The sequence below is a fragment of the Phaenicophaeus curvirostris genome, chromosome 9, assembly GCF_032191515.1.
Source record: "Phaenicophaeus curvirostris isolate KB17595 chromosome 9, BPBGC_Pcur_1.0, whole genome shotgun sequence".
NCBI classification, from domain to species: Eukaryota; Metazoa; Chordata; class Aves; order Cuculiformes; family Cuculidae; genus Phaenicophaeus; species Phaenicophaeus curvirostris.
In genome coordinates this window covers 28190059-28206427 of record NC_091400.1, presented here as the reverse complement: position 1 = coordinate 28206427, position 16369 = coordinate 28190059, and the positions used below count along the sequence as shown (strand labels likewise).

Below are 16369 nucleotides of genomic sequence, written 5' to 3'. Positions count from 1 at the left end.
AAACATGGCAAATTGTGGGAGTTGGAATACTGCTGGGTGACTTAGGAGAAGGCATTTCAGCTAAAAAAAATTCCTTTCCTTGAGGCTTGTTGGAGGCATATACAGATTAGCATTGAGAAATATCTGTATGAGGTTCTCTTTAATATCAGATTTACTACTGTTCTTTTCTTGTAGAATAATGTAATAGAAATAAGTTTGTGACCAAAAAGTAAGACACTAAAACAAAACATAGCGAAAGAAAAGAGCAGACCAGCCTTGAGGCTAATTCAAGGGTATGACTATGCTTGTTAGAAATGCGAACGTTTGCTTCCCATAGTAACTGAGAATACTGGAGATATTTTTCCACTGACAAAATCAGAAATACAATTGTAGCAAAAGTAAGGTAGTGTTAAAGGGGGAATGTGTGTTCTTAGAATCTCATGTTCGAGTTATGGACTGCATAAACTGTGCCTCCTGACAGCCTCAAGCTATTCAGTACAGGAAGCAACAGGGAACTTGTTCTTATCCAGAGCTTTAAATGCCTTTAACACAAGGACAATTAAACAACTAGGTAAATAATCTGTATGTGTGTAGTTCATTGTGCCAAGGCCTGCATGTTAGAGCCAGATAACGTGTGGCCCTGCAAAACACTGTATAAACTAGATCAGGATTTAAAATGATAGGCTTTTCTGAAAGGTTACAGAGCACAAACCTGCCTGAAGTAATTCAGATGGAGTTCTTTTCAAAAACTTAGACTCACAGAAGAAAGGGCTACTCCTACTATGTACATTCTTGAAAATTTGCTGCTTCTTTTGCAGAAAGCTTGATGTTCTTCCCCACAGTCCCTGTAGTAGTGAGTTTTGTTATAACCAGTATTGTTATTTCCTTTGAACCTTGCTAAGATTACTGCTGTCTGTTTTCCTGACTGAACCACTCTTTTTCAACTTGCTGCTTCCCAAACTCATCACTGGATTTGTGAATGTTCATTCTGCTCTCCCGTGTGCTATCCAGCCTTTTAATCTGATATTGTGAATAGTAAATGTGAAGTGAATTAACTTGGGAAAACTTCAGGCTTTTACTACCTTTATTTACTGGACAATTAGAGTAAAACTTGTGTAAATTTTTTTCGTTATTAAGTATTAAACCATTGCTGAAAACACTGAGCTTTATACTAATAAAAATGAATGACAAGATTGCAGTTCTTGTTTTCTTACTGTAAAGAACAGAAAGATAATTTTTACAGCAATGACTTGAACTTGAGCAGTCTGAACAAGGATGTGATCTCAGGCTGGGTCGTATGAGCATTTTCATGCAAAATGCAGAAGATATCAAGTCCTTTCAAACACTAGCTTTAGTAAAGAAAGTTCTTATCTTTGCTTCACTTGTAGTATATGTTTAAATGTCTAACTGTTACCTTTTTTCCAGTTATGACTTGTAGCAATATTGTATAATTTGGATAGGAAGAAGTAGAGCTGTTCACAGGAACAGTTATAGTAAGATAGTAAACTGTAGTAATTAAATTCAATTTTATACAATTATCTCATCAGCTCTAGCGTGGATTACGTTCATTACGTGCTGTGCTCTATGGTATACCTAGCAGATTCCTAGGGGCACTTAATGTGCTATACTGGATTCATTGCTGTGACAGTAGCTCACATAACCATATATAAATTTGTTGAGTGTCACTAGCATCATAGCTGCAGCAGCACGAGTTTGGTATTGTGTTTCCAGTTCTGCTTGGAAAAATAAGTCGTTGACAAGTCTGGCATTTTCTGAACTCTGGGTGACCAGGATAACAATGCCGGCTGTAGACCTGCTCTCTGCTCCTCATGTGCTGCCATCTTCCTGTATCTTCAAACAGTGAAATCGGAAATAGCAGTCTGTCTCGTGCAGAGCTTTTTAAAATGTTTGGTAGCCTTCTCTGATACTGCAGTCATGTTATACTAGCTGATATGGAGTGATAAGTGTACGTTCTTTATGCACCAAATGCAGCTGTAATTATTTACAGGGCGTTGTTCAACTGCGGGTGAATGTTCTCACTTAAATGCTTAACGGGAGCACTAGCTCTGTATTGTAAGAAGGAGATGCTTTGAAAGTCTAATTTGTAATAATTGTCATCTAAATGTTAATGCATCTTAAACATTGACTGAAGTACTTCATTTGCATGATTAATAGCAGATAAGTTTTCTTCTCATCTTAAAATTTCCTCCTCCTCAATTTTTTAAACTTGCTGATGGAGGTTGAAGCTATACAAAGCTAAGGATGTGTTAACATTGCGTGCATATATTCATATGATTTAATATCACATTACAGTAATCAATTTATAACTGAAGACTATCCCTACGTAACTACTGAAATACAAATGTCTGCAACATCAGTCCTCTGTCAGTTTGCCTGCAGTGGTTGTTTTCATGTCTGAAATACCAGTAACATTTAAAAATACCTCTACCAGGATTGACAGAATGTATTAGATTTGAGTTGTTTGTTGCAATGCTTTAAATTTAGGAAATAGTTACAAATATTAGCAACTGTTTTTTCCCTTCTGATGCTATTTTTCAAAAGCATCTTCTGGTAAGGAAATAAGATAAAATGTTTTGTTGCTGTTTACAAGTAGGACTTATTTTTCAATGCATTTGGTAAGCATTTCTATTTGATATGGCTAACAAACTATCATGGTGTTTGGTTTTCCAAGCATCTTTTACACTTGGCAGAAATGAGGCTAGTGCGACTGCTCTGAAGACATGCTTATAGTATCATAAATAATATATCCTATTACTGTGAAAATGTAGTCCTGTAAAAACTTAAGAGGTAGCAGCTTTAATATCACCTCTTGCAATGTGATGATACATTTATAGTTTATCATAATTTTACCTTAAAGTAAAAAAAGTTAAAAATATATAAAACTTCTAGGCTACCAAAAATAATATGGGCATATAACCAGTTGCGTTTGTTTTGCTAATTCTGTTGTCATTTTGCTGATCTCTTCTGTGTACATGGACAGCCTTACTCTGCTGATTTCCCATTCCCCAGTCTCATCTTAGCAATAAGATGAGCAAAAAAGTAAAATAAGAAAAGCCTCATAGATTCATCCTAGCCTGTGTTCTCCGCAGGATGCTTAATTTCCCATTGATAGTGTTAGAACTGATTTTTTTTCATTTGCACTGTGTTCATTATATGTGTTAGGATAATTAAAGTGGTAAGGGAATTGATGCAAATGAACTTAGTTCTTGCTTTGTTAGTGAATATTAGTCAGATATAGCACAGGGCTGGAGTACTTGATTTAAATCACTGGAGAATATGTGACATAGTAACTTTCTTTGCAATTAGATCTTAATCTGCTGTCGCGGAATGTTTTATTGCTCCACTTACCTGCATTTTTATGGGAATTAAAAATATGCCAGAGGTATCAGTGATGGAGCTTTTAAAAGCCATGCAAGATACTTATGCTTGAAATAGTTTGTCTTGGTTTGTATTTTTTCCATTACTGTGATGACCCCTTCGCAGTTATAACTGACTGACACGCCTTTTTCTTCTGCATGTGTATACTTGTTTTAATTGTCGTTTAAAATAAAAAATGTAGAAAGCATCTGTTAATTGTAGAACTTAAGGTAAATGTAAAATTATTACATAAAATATAATCTCTTATAATCTCTCTATATAATCTGTAAAAGAGTCTATGATTCAAATCACTGCTCACTTCCTCTAGCATTTTAAAAATGTTTTGGATTAAATAATATTTGGTTCTTTGTGATGCTGTTGTGCAATTTATTTCAAAACATGCTGTTAGAACTTGTTGATAACGTACACTCTAAACTGCTGCTTGATCAGCCTGTCGCTCGCTGGTTACCTGCCCAGAAGGGACAAGCAGCTTCTTGTGAATCGAGTACAACAGTGTAAGGTGAAATATTTGCTACGTGAAGGAGGCAGAAGCCTTGATATTTGACTTGATCTCATAATTAATTAACAGGAAAAAAAGCCCAAAAGTTTTAAAAAAACCTTAACAAAAGAACACCAAAAATCTGCAAGATACGTATTTGCCTTAAGTGATGGAAATTAAATTTAATGTTCTTTAGTATGGTAAAACAATTTGTGTCATAGTTCTTCATGTTTCTATCTTTTAAGTCTGCTGCTAGCTGTATATGTTTTGGCAGCAAGTAATTTTTGAGTGTAGAAAAAAGTAAAACTTCTTAAATGCTGATAAATTTTAATTTTTTTTGCTTCTTTGCATCTGAACAATCTGCTTGATGTTTTTGTGCAGTTCAGCTTATAATGTGTAAGAAGAAATATTTCTCATGGATTAAAAAGCTAAAAAGGTACCTTATGGACATAGAGAACATAAGTAGGTCTGTTGCGGGTTTTTCCCTTAATGGGCCTTTAGCATTTGAGCTATGGTTTTACTCCTGTGGTTTTAGGGCTTTGCTGGACCAGACTGTGTGATTTCAGACACTCTTTGAGAAATGCTGCTCTTCTGTTCTATAAATGCGATCTTACGCAAGTGAAGTCATTGGGTAAAGGAACTCCCCTGTAATAACCCCCCAAAATAAAGGAGAATAGTGTAAGGTAGAAGTTTCGTTTATTTTTTCCTTAAGAAGGTCACAGATGGAGGAGGTGGACAGAAAGGTGGGGAGAAAATAGATCTGTTTACATCATCATGGTACAAACCCATGGCTATATCACGAGAATGCACCATCAGTTGTTCAGGCTGTGACTGGACTTTGTCACCTGCTGAACCATTTCAGGACTGAACGCCACAGGTTAAACCTGAGTACTGCACATAACGGCTGCCTGTGGCTCTTGTCACCAGAGTGCAAGTGCTTCAGGATATCCAGGCAATCACCGTTTGGCATCTTCAATGGTTATTTCTATTTCTACTTGCTGTGCTTAGTTTCAGGATTCGTGGCTGTTGCTGTGAGGGAAAGAATGCTTTTGTTTCGTTCCAGCTTTTATAATTGATATTTAGTTCCAATGGCTGTGAATTATTTTTTTTTTTTGTCTTCCGAGTAGCAAACACTGCTTTTTTAGTTAGGAATTCCTAGCTGAAATATTTTGGCTGTATATTTTGACATTGTTCAGACATATCATATTAATGCACACTGAAGGAAATGAAGCTTCAAAATAGTGTAACATCACCGTTCCTTCCTGATAAAACACATTGGAACACAGTGGGTGGTTTTTACCAGATGTTGGTGCAAAAAACCACCACACTTTGACATTGCTGCAGCTGTTCCTTCAGCTTTGTGAGGAGAGGGATGCTGTTTATAGCCCTTACTTGGGCACTGTAAACATGTTGCGACAAGGGAGGCTTTCCTGTAATGGGGGTAAAAAAGGAAAATTGATGTTGAGAGAGGGTGGACATAGTAAGAGGTGCTGCAAAGATGTGGTGTATCCTATTCTTGAAAGCAAGTTTACAAGAGAGTTGTTTCAGCAAGTAGTTTGAGATTTGTTCTTGTTTTTGTTCTCCCAATAGAATGATGAAAATGTGTCACTCCAGGACATCACACTCTCAGTTTCATCAAGTCCAGAACCACAAGAACCTGAGTCGACTTTTAAGGTAAATGATGCCGGTTTCCACTACAGAATAAGAGATAAGAGTCTGTTTGTGTTTAAAAGACAGAGACTTCTGTGTCACTGAGGTAGTGCTTCTTGCTTCTTTCATCTGTTTAAATGCAAACCTAGCAAGTGTTTACATACTACTACTTTTCAGTTTCGTAGAATCATAGCATAACCACATTGGAAGAGACCCGCTGGATCATCGAGTCCAAGTTGAAGGGTTTATTCGACCTTTTAAAATACACTTCCAAATGCTAGCAGAGTTCAAATAATTAAAGTAACTTTGCCTTTTGCTACTTATAGCTGTTGTGGGAGTTAACAACTGTAGAGCAACTTCTTTCAAAAATCTGCTGCCTGCTTGATAAGTGTTAGTGTCAGAAAAGACCATTTTTACTTTTAAGTGTAATCAATCATACCCCACTCATTCAACTGCTTACTTTTTCACTATAGTTAGTGGTGACTTCAGTTTAAAATTCTTCCATCTTAAGTAAGTTTTCCCTCAGATATTGCAGACGTAACTTAAAGCCAGTGTGAACCCCACCAAGCCAGACATGTTTATGGTTTTAGCATGAGTATTAAAGGAAGGAGCAATTATGGTGGATATTCCAAAAAGAATCATCATCTATGCTCACACACTTGTAATATTGTGCTTTCTACAGTGCCAAGCTTATAGCATTTCTTGAGGCTGTTACTGTAAAATCAATACAGAAAGATCCCTAAGCCTGCACTCACTTACATTAGGAGTACAGTACTTGCTGAAGGTACAGTGAAATTAGAAATGCTTCTTGAAAGGGAAGAACACTTTACAATCTTATTCCTGTTGGACGGTCATCCGTTCAAACTCCCGTTTCGGGGTTTATGGGGTTGGCCGAAGCTGTAGATCCTAGGCATTGTTCTTTAGCAACCCTGGTTTCTACATTGTTAACATTTAAGACGCCTTTTTTCTTTAATTGCTGTCTGATATATTTGTGCTTCTACAAATGCCTCCCTTAAAATGTTAGTCTTAATTTCTAGAGGAAAAAGTATTGCTTTTTATCTTCATAACAAAACAAAATGCTAGGTTTAGCTGTCATTTTGAATTTTCACTGTTTTACTTGATACTGGCGTGTAGTTTGAAAAATTGTGCAACAAATTAGTCTGTTGTCCTAAAGCAGTAACTAATAACATCTTCAATGAAATTGAAACAGTAGGTGTAAGCTACTTCAGAGAAGTATGTCCCTTGATTTATGGGCTAGCTGTAATGGCACAGGTATAAAATATATTAAAGTTGCCTTGTGATGAAAAACTACTTTTAAAAAAATGCATTCTTGCATGTTTACCAAATTTCAGACTCTGAGCTTTGCATAATTATTGCAAGTCTTTTTAGTTGAATTGCAAGTAGTGTAGTAGAATGTATTCAAATCAGTTTTGCCATTTACCTTCAGTAAATAAAGTTATGCTTCTGTTTCTAAATGATTTTTTTTCTATCATTTTATGTTACTAAGATCACTTAACCTTTAAGCTTCACTATTCTTTGTTGTTCTGTTGAGGGAGATGCAGGTAGTATTTGATGGCTAAGGATATCCATCTCCATGGTGCCAGTTGCTTGTGCAGCAGATGAATTATTGCATTAAAAATGCAACTTATTACTTACATAGCTTGAAAATTTAGTGAGTCAGCTCAACCCTGTCTTTTAAAGAGACATCTAGTCAAGTCCTACAGCTGTCTTGCCATGCAAATAAGTGGAGGAAGGCACGTGCTTGTTACTACCAGTGATGTTACTGTCCTCCGTGAACAAGTGATCTAACATGTCCTGTAGAGGCATTGATTTAGGTTGTGTAGCCCTTATAGAAATCCTTGTATATCCCACTGCTTTATTGCAGATGGAGGATCTGCTGAATGAGATCAGGCAGCTTAAAGATGAACTGAAGAAAAAGGATGAAACAATCAACCAATTAGAGCATCAACTTGTAAGTATAATGCTAAATGTTTAACAATATCTTGGGTGTGCACTGGAGTGTAACTTCAGCAGGTAGTTCTTATGAAGGCTTTAAGAGGGCTAAACATCTAATTTTTTTTCCTACCCTTTCATTAGAACAAAAGTTGATTTAGGTCCCGTTTGGATCCATCTGACTCATGGGTCTGTAATGGTCCCATTAGCAGATGGGTTCTACCTGTATGTGCAGCCGTACACCTGGGCTCTTCAGTTCTGTAGGCGAGTCATGATTCGTATATGTGGCAGGAAGCAAGGATGTTTATACACTGGTGAAATATATTTTATTTCCAAGATTAACACTTGAAACATGAAATTCTAGAAGCTGTACAGAAATAATAATAAGCTAAGATGATGCACTTTATGCTTATAGTATTTTAAAAATTAACCAATACCAGGCTTGTCATTCTGCCTGAAACTTTTCTGTTGTGTTTCTCCTTCCCTTTTCCCCTATTGTGAATCTCAATATAAAATTCCACTATAGATTTTAAAGCTGAGCAAGGTAGTATTTGAAGTTGATCTTTTCTCAAACCAAACCGTGTTGAATAGTAAGATTGAATTGGCCAAATAAATAAAAGTTATGGGGGCATTTTTATTATGTATCAGGTTCAGATGGGCACGGAAGTCCTCAAACAAAAGTAATGTATGCCTTTTCACTTCTTGCTCTTGTTCTAAGCTAACTTTGGGGTTTGCCACGTGTATCTCTGCAATAGTTGTGATAAACACACCTGCTGTGCTTTTCAAGCCATTTCAAGCCACAGCAAGATCTTAAAAATAGGGTAGATGAGATGCCAAGAGGTGCACTCCATATTTGTTTATCATGGCTGGAGACAGTCTTGTGTGACAATCATGAAATGTTTGTGTGCTTTTAGGATGCATGTGTACTGAAAACTGACCTGTCGTCATCCCCTCCCTGTCTAGCATGCGATTGTTCCCTCTAAAACAAAAAAGAAAGTTTAAGGCTTAGCTTTTTGCTCTGCTTAAACAGAATTCTGGAGCATAGGATACCAAACCAAATTATCTTCTCTGTTAGTATTTTGGATTGAGTGTTAATTTTTCAGTATGTTGAGTCTTACTGTTACCAGCCTTCAAAGGTTTCAAGGAAATCTCTCCTTTCTGGTAGCCCATATACATAATTTTTGTAGTAACTGTGATGCAGCTAAGGAATTCTTTTATGAAGATGGGTAAAACTTACATTTTTAATTAGAATTTTAGGTAATTATTTTGACCAAAGAATCATATCTTATCCTAGAATGTTTTGAGTGGAAGGGACCTTAAAGATAAACTAGTTCCAACCTCCCTGCCATGGTCAGGGACACCTCTCATTAGACTGGGCTATTTTATATTAGAATGTAGTACTTGAGAAATTTAAACATATCAAAACCCCTTTTACGTAAGCCAACGTTTATTCTAAGTTATTTCTAAATATGCTTTGGGAAAACAGTAGTTGTGCAGTGCTGTAAGTACTGGTTTGTACAGTTTAATCATACTGTGTTATACTGGGGAGTAACACCTGATGTTTGAATGCTGGACCTTGACTGTGCTTTTCAAGCACCTTAGTTATTTTCTAACAAGTTTACCTTTCTTTTTCTGGGTGTGATTAAGGCCACTAGATGTCACTGCCAGAAAGACAGTGAAAAACCTGCGAGGGCAACATGTACATCTGCTGATAAATTTACGCAAACCTCCTGGAGGAGGAGTTCTGTGAGTAAAATGTGTCATTCCTTCTTGTGTCTGACTTCCTGCATTTCATTCCCCAGTCCTTTGACATTTGCTGTCATACATACTGGTGTTGTTTGAGAAATTCTGTGCTCTGTGTGGTGTCCTTCCTGCTGTGTATCCCTTATGTGTTCTATTGCAACCCTTTTATTTAGACATTTGTTACACATACTTCTTTTAAAATAAGCAATTAAACATTCTAAGTCTCTCCTTAAAATAATCACCCTCTGCAGTGTTTAAGTTAGTCAGCCTAAGCTGTATATCTCATCATAAATAAGATATTTTCCTATATCCTAACTTTAAAGTCATGGGGTATCTGTGTTTGGGAGTTTCACCTAGCTGAAGTTTCGTTGCTGTGTTGACATTTGTTTGTATTCTGTTTCAGTCCATAAGTGTAAAACCGAAAGTTAAACATTTTTTATTTTTAATGACTCATTCAAAAAAAATTGGGTTGAAAATCACTTTGATAAAAAGCTTCTTCATTCTCATATACTGTTGCATTGGTGTTGCTTCCATTATATAAAACTTATAGCCAACACATTTGATATTGCATAACAATAAGGAATTATCTTCAAATGATGAGGAAGGATTTTGTTGGTCATCAGCAAGTAGTCATTGGTCTCGAAGCTACTGCTGTAGCTAGAGAATCCTAAAGTATTTCTGCAAGAGATTGAAAATGGGTTAGGTGTTTTTTTTTTTTTTACCCTGCCATGAGTTACTTGATGCAAGATTCTATTAAAGATAAATTCCCCCCACACCATTCTCCAAAAATTGCTCTTTCAAATATCCATTGCTAGGATAGAAATACCAATATGCTCTATGTTCACCGCTTGGTAGCAAACAGCTTTATCCTGTTGAGACTCTGCTTTCCAACCTTCCTCTGCCTGATAAGAACCCAGTGTCAAGAGATCAGTGCCTTAAGTAGCTGTAGTTTGCTGGGGTATCTCCATTACACAAACTTTACGTAGTGTCCTTGATGTTTATCCCATTTGTTTCTTTTTTTCCTGTTACTTTGTAGCTTTTGAACTCTTGTATTGTTTCTGTTTCCCAAGATTTGATTTATTATCAGTGATGTTCATCTGATGTTTTTGTGTGCCAATACTGTTACTGGTTTAGTGCTGATTGTTTCCATGGTCCCATTTTTCCTCTCATTTCCCACATAAATTCAGAAATGGAGTAGTAACTACTTGAGACTCAGTTGCTAACTACATAAGCTTTAGTCTGAACAACTGTATTAACTGAAAAGACAAAGATATTGGAGAAGATGGGGAATGTGAGTCTATTTCTGGTAACAGTGGTCATTTAGCCCAATGTTGGTCAGATTAAAGTATATTTCTTCTAAATTATTCAGTAGTTCTGTTCAAAAAGACACTTTTGTGGTCATAAGGAAATCAGAATTAAGGGAGAATATAATAAAAAAGTGCAGAGGTTTTTTTTTTTTTTTCCTATTTCTCTTTTTCTTTATTCATGCTTAGGTGTGTGTCTGTAGATCTACATATATGTCTGTGTAGACATGTGCTTGTTAAATGCACGTTATAAATACATGAATGTGTTTATCTTTACCTGTCAAACTTCTAACGAAAATTGGTAAAGGAATTTGGAAAATTCATTAAGTATTGGCAAATTTCAAAAATACTCTGCTTTTCAGGAACTTTAATTTGTAAATGATAGCTGAGAAGTTTTGTGCAGAATGATCTTTTGGATGTCTTCTCCTGTGCTTATTTGTAAGTTATGTGGAGGCTTTTTGCAAGCAAACAGAAATAGATATGAGCTCCTCAACGTGGGATTTGTTAAAGGGGATGATAGTCTGGCTGTTGTAGGGAAATTCCAGTTCTTATGATGAGACCTCATCTTTCTGGTTTAATAGTTCCTCTGCTAATGTGCATTTGTGTGCTTCCTTACATGGCTTGAAAGTATAAATTTAGAAAAAGCCTTGGCATGAAATCGTTGATGTGGAACCCAACAACAGAAATGGTCACTTACAATACAAAGGGGAGATAATTGGCTCTATTCACTTTAGCTGGAGTGTGGTAAATGGAAATAGCAGGAGACACCAGCGTAAAATGTATTCTCTCTTAAAGTCTTAAACAAAATAATTTTTGTTTTGTTAATGTTCCTGTTTGGTTTAATAAAACGGTTTTGAACTGAAAGTACTTGTTGGGAGAAATCAGATTTACTGGTCCTCAACATGGTGTGAATTATGAAATGTGGCTGATATTATGAAATTATATAGACTACATTTCTTAAAAGCAAATTATAATTGAGATCTTGCCAATGGGAGTGCAATTACTTTGAGACGTTTTGCTTTTTTAAGCTTGTGAACATTTATCATAGTTGATGAATGTTGGACTGTTTCATTTTTTCCTATAAGTGTTGACCTGTCAGTCACTTTGGGTGGTGGTCAGTGATCAGGAAGTTACTTTAGATTATCATAACTGTCAAGATTATTCTGACAGTTCACAAATCTTAGCAGAACTGATACTGTGTGTTGATTCCTGAAACACAAATAATCGTATAGGGACACACAGTCATTTACTAATTTATTCAAGATATATGTTAAATGCTTCCAGAAGTGTGCTTAACAAACATTGTTAATGTAGTGTTCAATAAAGAACAGATGCGAGAATAAACTAGGAAATAGTAAGAGTGGAACTTGGCTATTAAAACATTTCAGCTAGGAATTTAAGACCAAATGAATCGCAGTAATTGGTTGCAGATTTACTGCCCATTTGAAATAGTGTGTATTTCTGATCACTCCATTGTTTTCCAAGTAAATAGGTAAGTGGATATCATTAAACATACTGTTTTTAGAAAGTCATGTTCTTACTTGTTCTTTATTTCTAGAAAATCTCCCATCCTGATGTGACTGTAAACTTGTCTGCGGTTATTCTCTTTGGGGACCGCATAGTTTTTCAAAGTTCTTCCTGGGGTTTTCTCCTACTTGCAGTTAAATATGTACATAAATGGAAACTTTGTAACTATAGGTTAGTACTTGGAACATAGTATGCCATGTAATAAAACCTAGTGGCTGATAATAAATGCTTTGAAAATCTGGAATATTAAGAAATAACTATTGTCAAGCCATTGTGCGCTACACAGTGTTTGTTGTGCACAGTGTCCTGACGGTTTTCTCACAGCATTTTGTAGTTTCTGGCTGTTTGTACAGATAACGATAACTTAGAAGGCAAGAATTTCTCATAGGTCTCTTTTACTGAAACCCCTTCTAATTAATTTATCCCTATTGTTTACTTATCATGGAAAAAAGCAAACAACAAACACAATGAAACCAAAACCTGGAAGAAGGTATTGAAAGTAGAATTATCTGAAGAAATCAGCGTTGATGGACAGAGCTTATAAAGCAGAAAAATGCGAGCATCCATTGCCACAATTGTCTTGCAGGCTTTGCAGCATTGTTCCTGTAATATTAAATACTGATTTTTATTTAAAGATTTTGAGGGTAAAGGGATTGGATATCAAATTTCTATTGGCATTTGGCTTCTCAAAACGGAAAGGTTGTTTGCGAATGCTGAAAAGTAAAAAACAAGCAAATAAACTACAAAGCCTGAATATGGATGAAGATGTCTATGAAGGATTCTGGCCCCTGAGGACCAGATCCGTAGCGTAACACAACTCCTAGTTCATAAGCATTCTTCCATGCCCTGCAGCAGTAGAGAGTGTACAGTAAAAGCAGTTTTTTCTATTTGGTTTTGGAGTAGTACAGTGATGAGAGTAAGTCTGGTTTCCTAATGGTGTGTACAAATGCATTCTTGTCTCTGGTAAAATGTCAGCAAACAGCTCAGTTTGCCTGGGAGCATGATTCTTTTTCTTTGCTATATCTTTTCTCTGCTTCTGGACTGAGATACAGTCTTTGCCTTCCATTTGATTATTGTTCCAGTTCATCATTCCAAAGCCTTTCAAGTCATTTGTTTGGGTGAATCTTTGTAATGGTGCTGCTGTGTTCAGGTACTGTTGTCATTAAATCTCTCCTTCTGCCTCAGCCTGGAAGTTCTATATGCTTTGACTCTGCAGCTATGAATTTAAGCTTCCAGGTTTTGAACTATGCTCACTATATTAATGTTCGTCTTCACATTCAGCCCAGGTTTCCCTTGTTGTACAGCGCTCTGCGGTTCTGTTCCACTGTAATGTACATTCCTGGTGACAGTTTACCATGGCTGGAATAGATAATGGTGTTATGCCTGTTACTGGAGGTATTACAGCAGCAGTGTGTAATACACAGGCGTGTGCACAGGAGAGAAGGTTTTTAAACCTTTCAGGAGCAATTCTTGTTGGTTTAGTGCAAACCGGTGCATAAGAGTTGTTGTGGTTTTGGGTTTTTTTCTTGATCTGAATACCTTAAAAAAACCCCTGACCTACTGCATGTCAGAACTACTCATTCATCATCTCTTTCTGTGGTAGTTGCCAGGCTAGCAAGAGGAGGCTATTGCACAAACATTCTGTTAGCATCAACATTTGAAGTATGTCATTCTAGGTTTGTTTGTGATGTGGAGATGAGTTTGTATGAGACAGCTGGCAGTGCTAGGTGAGATGTAGCAAAACCCTTCTCTTCTTCAGAGTGCCTAAAGGTTCCAGCTGTACGGATAAAAAAATGTTTCTTTCCTATGTTTGTTTTTGCAGCACAAAAGAATTTTTAAAGCAGTAGCAGTTTTTGGATATGGGTGTATCCTTGTAAGAACAGCCAGAATATTTGGCTGTTGGCCTAAAATTACTCTGCAGCAATAGCTTAGAAGTATTTCTTGTCCTTTTCTGGGAGAAGCTTTTGGTCATGTTATTGCTTATTCTAAGGTTGAGGTCTCTTCATGGCAGTGGAAAACTCTGGCCTTTATCCTCATAGTAGCCTTTTTTTTTTTTTTTTTTTAAAAACAAAAAACCAGCTTTTCCAGTGCAGTTAGGGTCAGAACTTCATAAAGCGTTTAGCAGCAATTGTACAATGCATCAGGATCTTTGAAGAACATCCATCTCTTCTGGTTTGTAAGCTGTTTTATTTCAGCTGATCTTATTTTTCCACTCTCAAGTCTCCTGTTTTGCCTTGTCTTTCAGATTTTGAATCGTGTTTCTTTTTGGCTGCTTTTGATATTTCACAGTTCCAGTGTCTGGGAAATGAGAGGAGTAGAATTTAAGTTTAGTGGCTGGATGTCCATAAGAACTGGAGGGAGGAGCTGTTCTGACTGTTGTCTAGCATTAAAGTGCAAGTGAAAAGACTTGAAGCAGACTGGGCTTCAGAATCCAGAGGGATCCCACCAAATGTTTGTTTGGGTTTTTTTTTAATAGCTGAGGTGAGTCGTGCACTCATCTTTAAATTCTAGCAACGCTTGACAATAGTCTTACAGACTTAATAATCAAGCATAAAATACTTTGTGATTGCTTGGGAACCTCAGTGCATATGTGACCAGTAGAACGTGAAGAATTATTGAGAAGACTGTACATAGTGCTGTGCTTTGTAGTACTAGTATGGATGCTTAAAAACAACTGGAATGTACCTGAGGTCTAAATACTTCTTTGCTTTTACAATTGCATGATAACTGTTACATAGCTCAGCTGCCTTGCACTTGTCTTAGTTTCTTGTTTTAGAGAGTTAAAATTTTCATCTCCTTTCATAATTTAATGTCTTAAAATCTGGAAAAAGTTGCTAACTTAAGTCTCTACAAGATGAGATCTATGCCTGTTGATACTGTGCTTCTTACCACCTGAAGATTCTTTTTTGTTTAGAAAATGGAAAGAATTTGTTGTTATTCCACAGCCTTGACACAAGTGAGGATGAAATGTGAACATACTTTGAAATATGAAGTGGTGTCTTTTACAGCACTGTGAAAATCCAAAGCTTTTGTTAATGTAATGTTTCTTAAATCATTGATTAATCTTGTACTTAGGAATATTTCTGTACTTAATACCAACTCAGCCACATATATTATTTTTTCACATTGTTTGACTGAAGCTAGGTACTGTTGTCCTTTCATGCAGCAGACTACAAAGGTGTTGATGTAAATGACTACTGATAGGTGACTGTGAATGTGTTTAGGTAATCAATATCTCCATCTAGAGGTGATGAGATAAAAGAGCCTCTTTCATTGTTGCCTTAGATTTTGCTCCAATAATTGTTTTATGTTAACTTCTGAAGAGGAATAAAGATGTCTTGTCAGATTTTTTTCTTTATTTCCTGTTCTAGTTTAGAAATGTTCTGGCTAGCAAATTCTAAGACGTAACTAAACGTGTTGCGTGTTGTTAAGTTGCATCTTAGCAGTACTGAAATTTGGCATAGTGGTGGATAATACCTAAATAGATTAGGATAACTGGAAGGTTAGGGAAGGGTTTAAAATTCTGCTAGGATAAAAATAAGCATAGTATTTCTTTATAGAAATAATGTGATACTTTGGTTGTGTCTTTTGAAAGAAGCGTGGAAGTAAAATACTACTTTGTCCAGCCCTGGCAGTGTGATCTGCAGCAGACATGCCAGCAGAGAAACTATAGAGGAGGAAGGGGCAAACTGTGCTCTTGTTTACTTTGATACAGGTGTTTGTTCAGGTATCACATGCCTGTTGTATGAAAGAGTAGCCACAACTGGTTGCTGTTGATATCTGCTGGCTACTGGTAGCCAGGAGGCAATGACAGTTGTTACTGTTAGCACTAATATTCCAGAACTCATAGAAAGCAAAAGTTTTCAGTAGCTAAGCGGTGAAGGGGTTGCAAAGATTTAAATCTGTCTTGCTGAAATAGGAAATAAAGATTCCATGATTTAAGAGGGCAGTTCCAGCTTGGATAGATTTCTTTTGAAGGTAAGGATATGGAGAGAATGACAGATTGTATAAAATTATTTTCTTGTTTTGAGAATGCAGCAACCATCTTGTATCGCTTCTGTGGTGATCTGAAACCTCTGACAGGCAAACCCTGCGTGGCACCAATGTGCACAGTTCCCTGATCCTGTAATGGAAGGCTTAAGCTCCAAGAGCAGAGTGCAAGGAAGACGTTTATAAGTTGCCTCTCCTCATTCACATTTAATAATACTATCAAAATATGACTGAAGTATACTCTAAAGCACCAGGATTTGCTCAAGTGTCTATTTCTATGCATTAGACGTTTTTGTTGTAAACTAAAGCTGACTGCTTTTCCAGTAGATTAGTATTAAGCAACTTA

General features: G+C 36.4%; 1 protein-coding gene across 8 annotated transcripts in view; it reads left to right on the top strand.

Annotated features, from left to right (window-relative positions):
- CCSER2 (coiled-coil serine rich protein 2) overlaps positions 1-16369 on the top strand; it is a 70497-nt gene that overhangs the window by 39992 nt on the left and 14136 nt on the right. For all 8 annotated transcript variants that reach the window (XM_069864196.1, XM_069864197.1, XM_069864195.1 and 5 more), the window contains exons 7-9: positions 5447-5530; positions 7392-7478; positions 9107-9205. In XM_069864196.1, coding sequence (XP_069720297.1) covers positions 5447-5530; positions 7392-7478; positions 9107-9205 — 270 coding nt within the window. The remainder of the gene's footprint in view (positions 1-5446; positions 5531-7391; positions 7479-9106; positions 9206-16369) is intronic.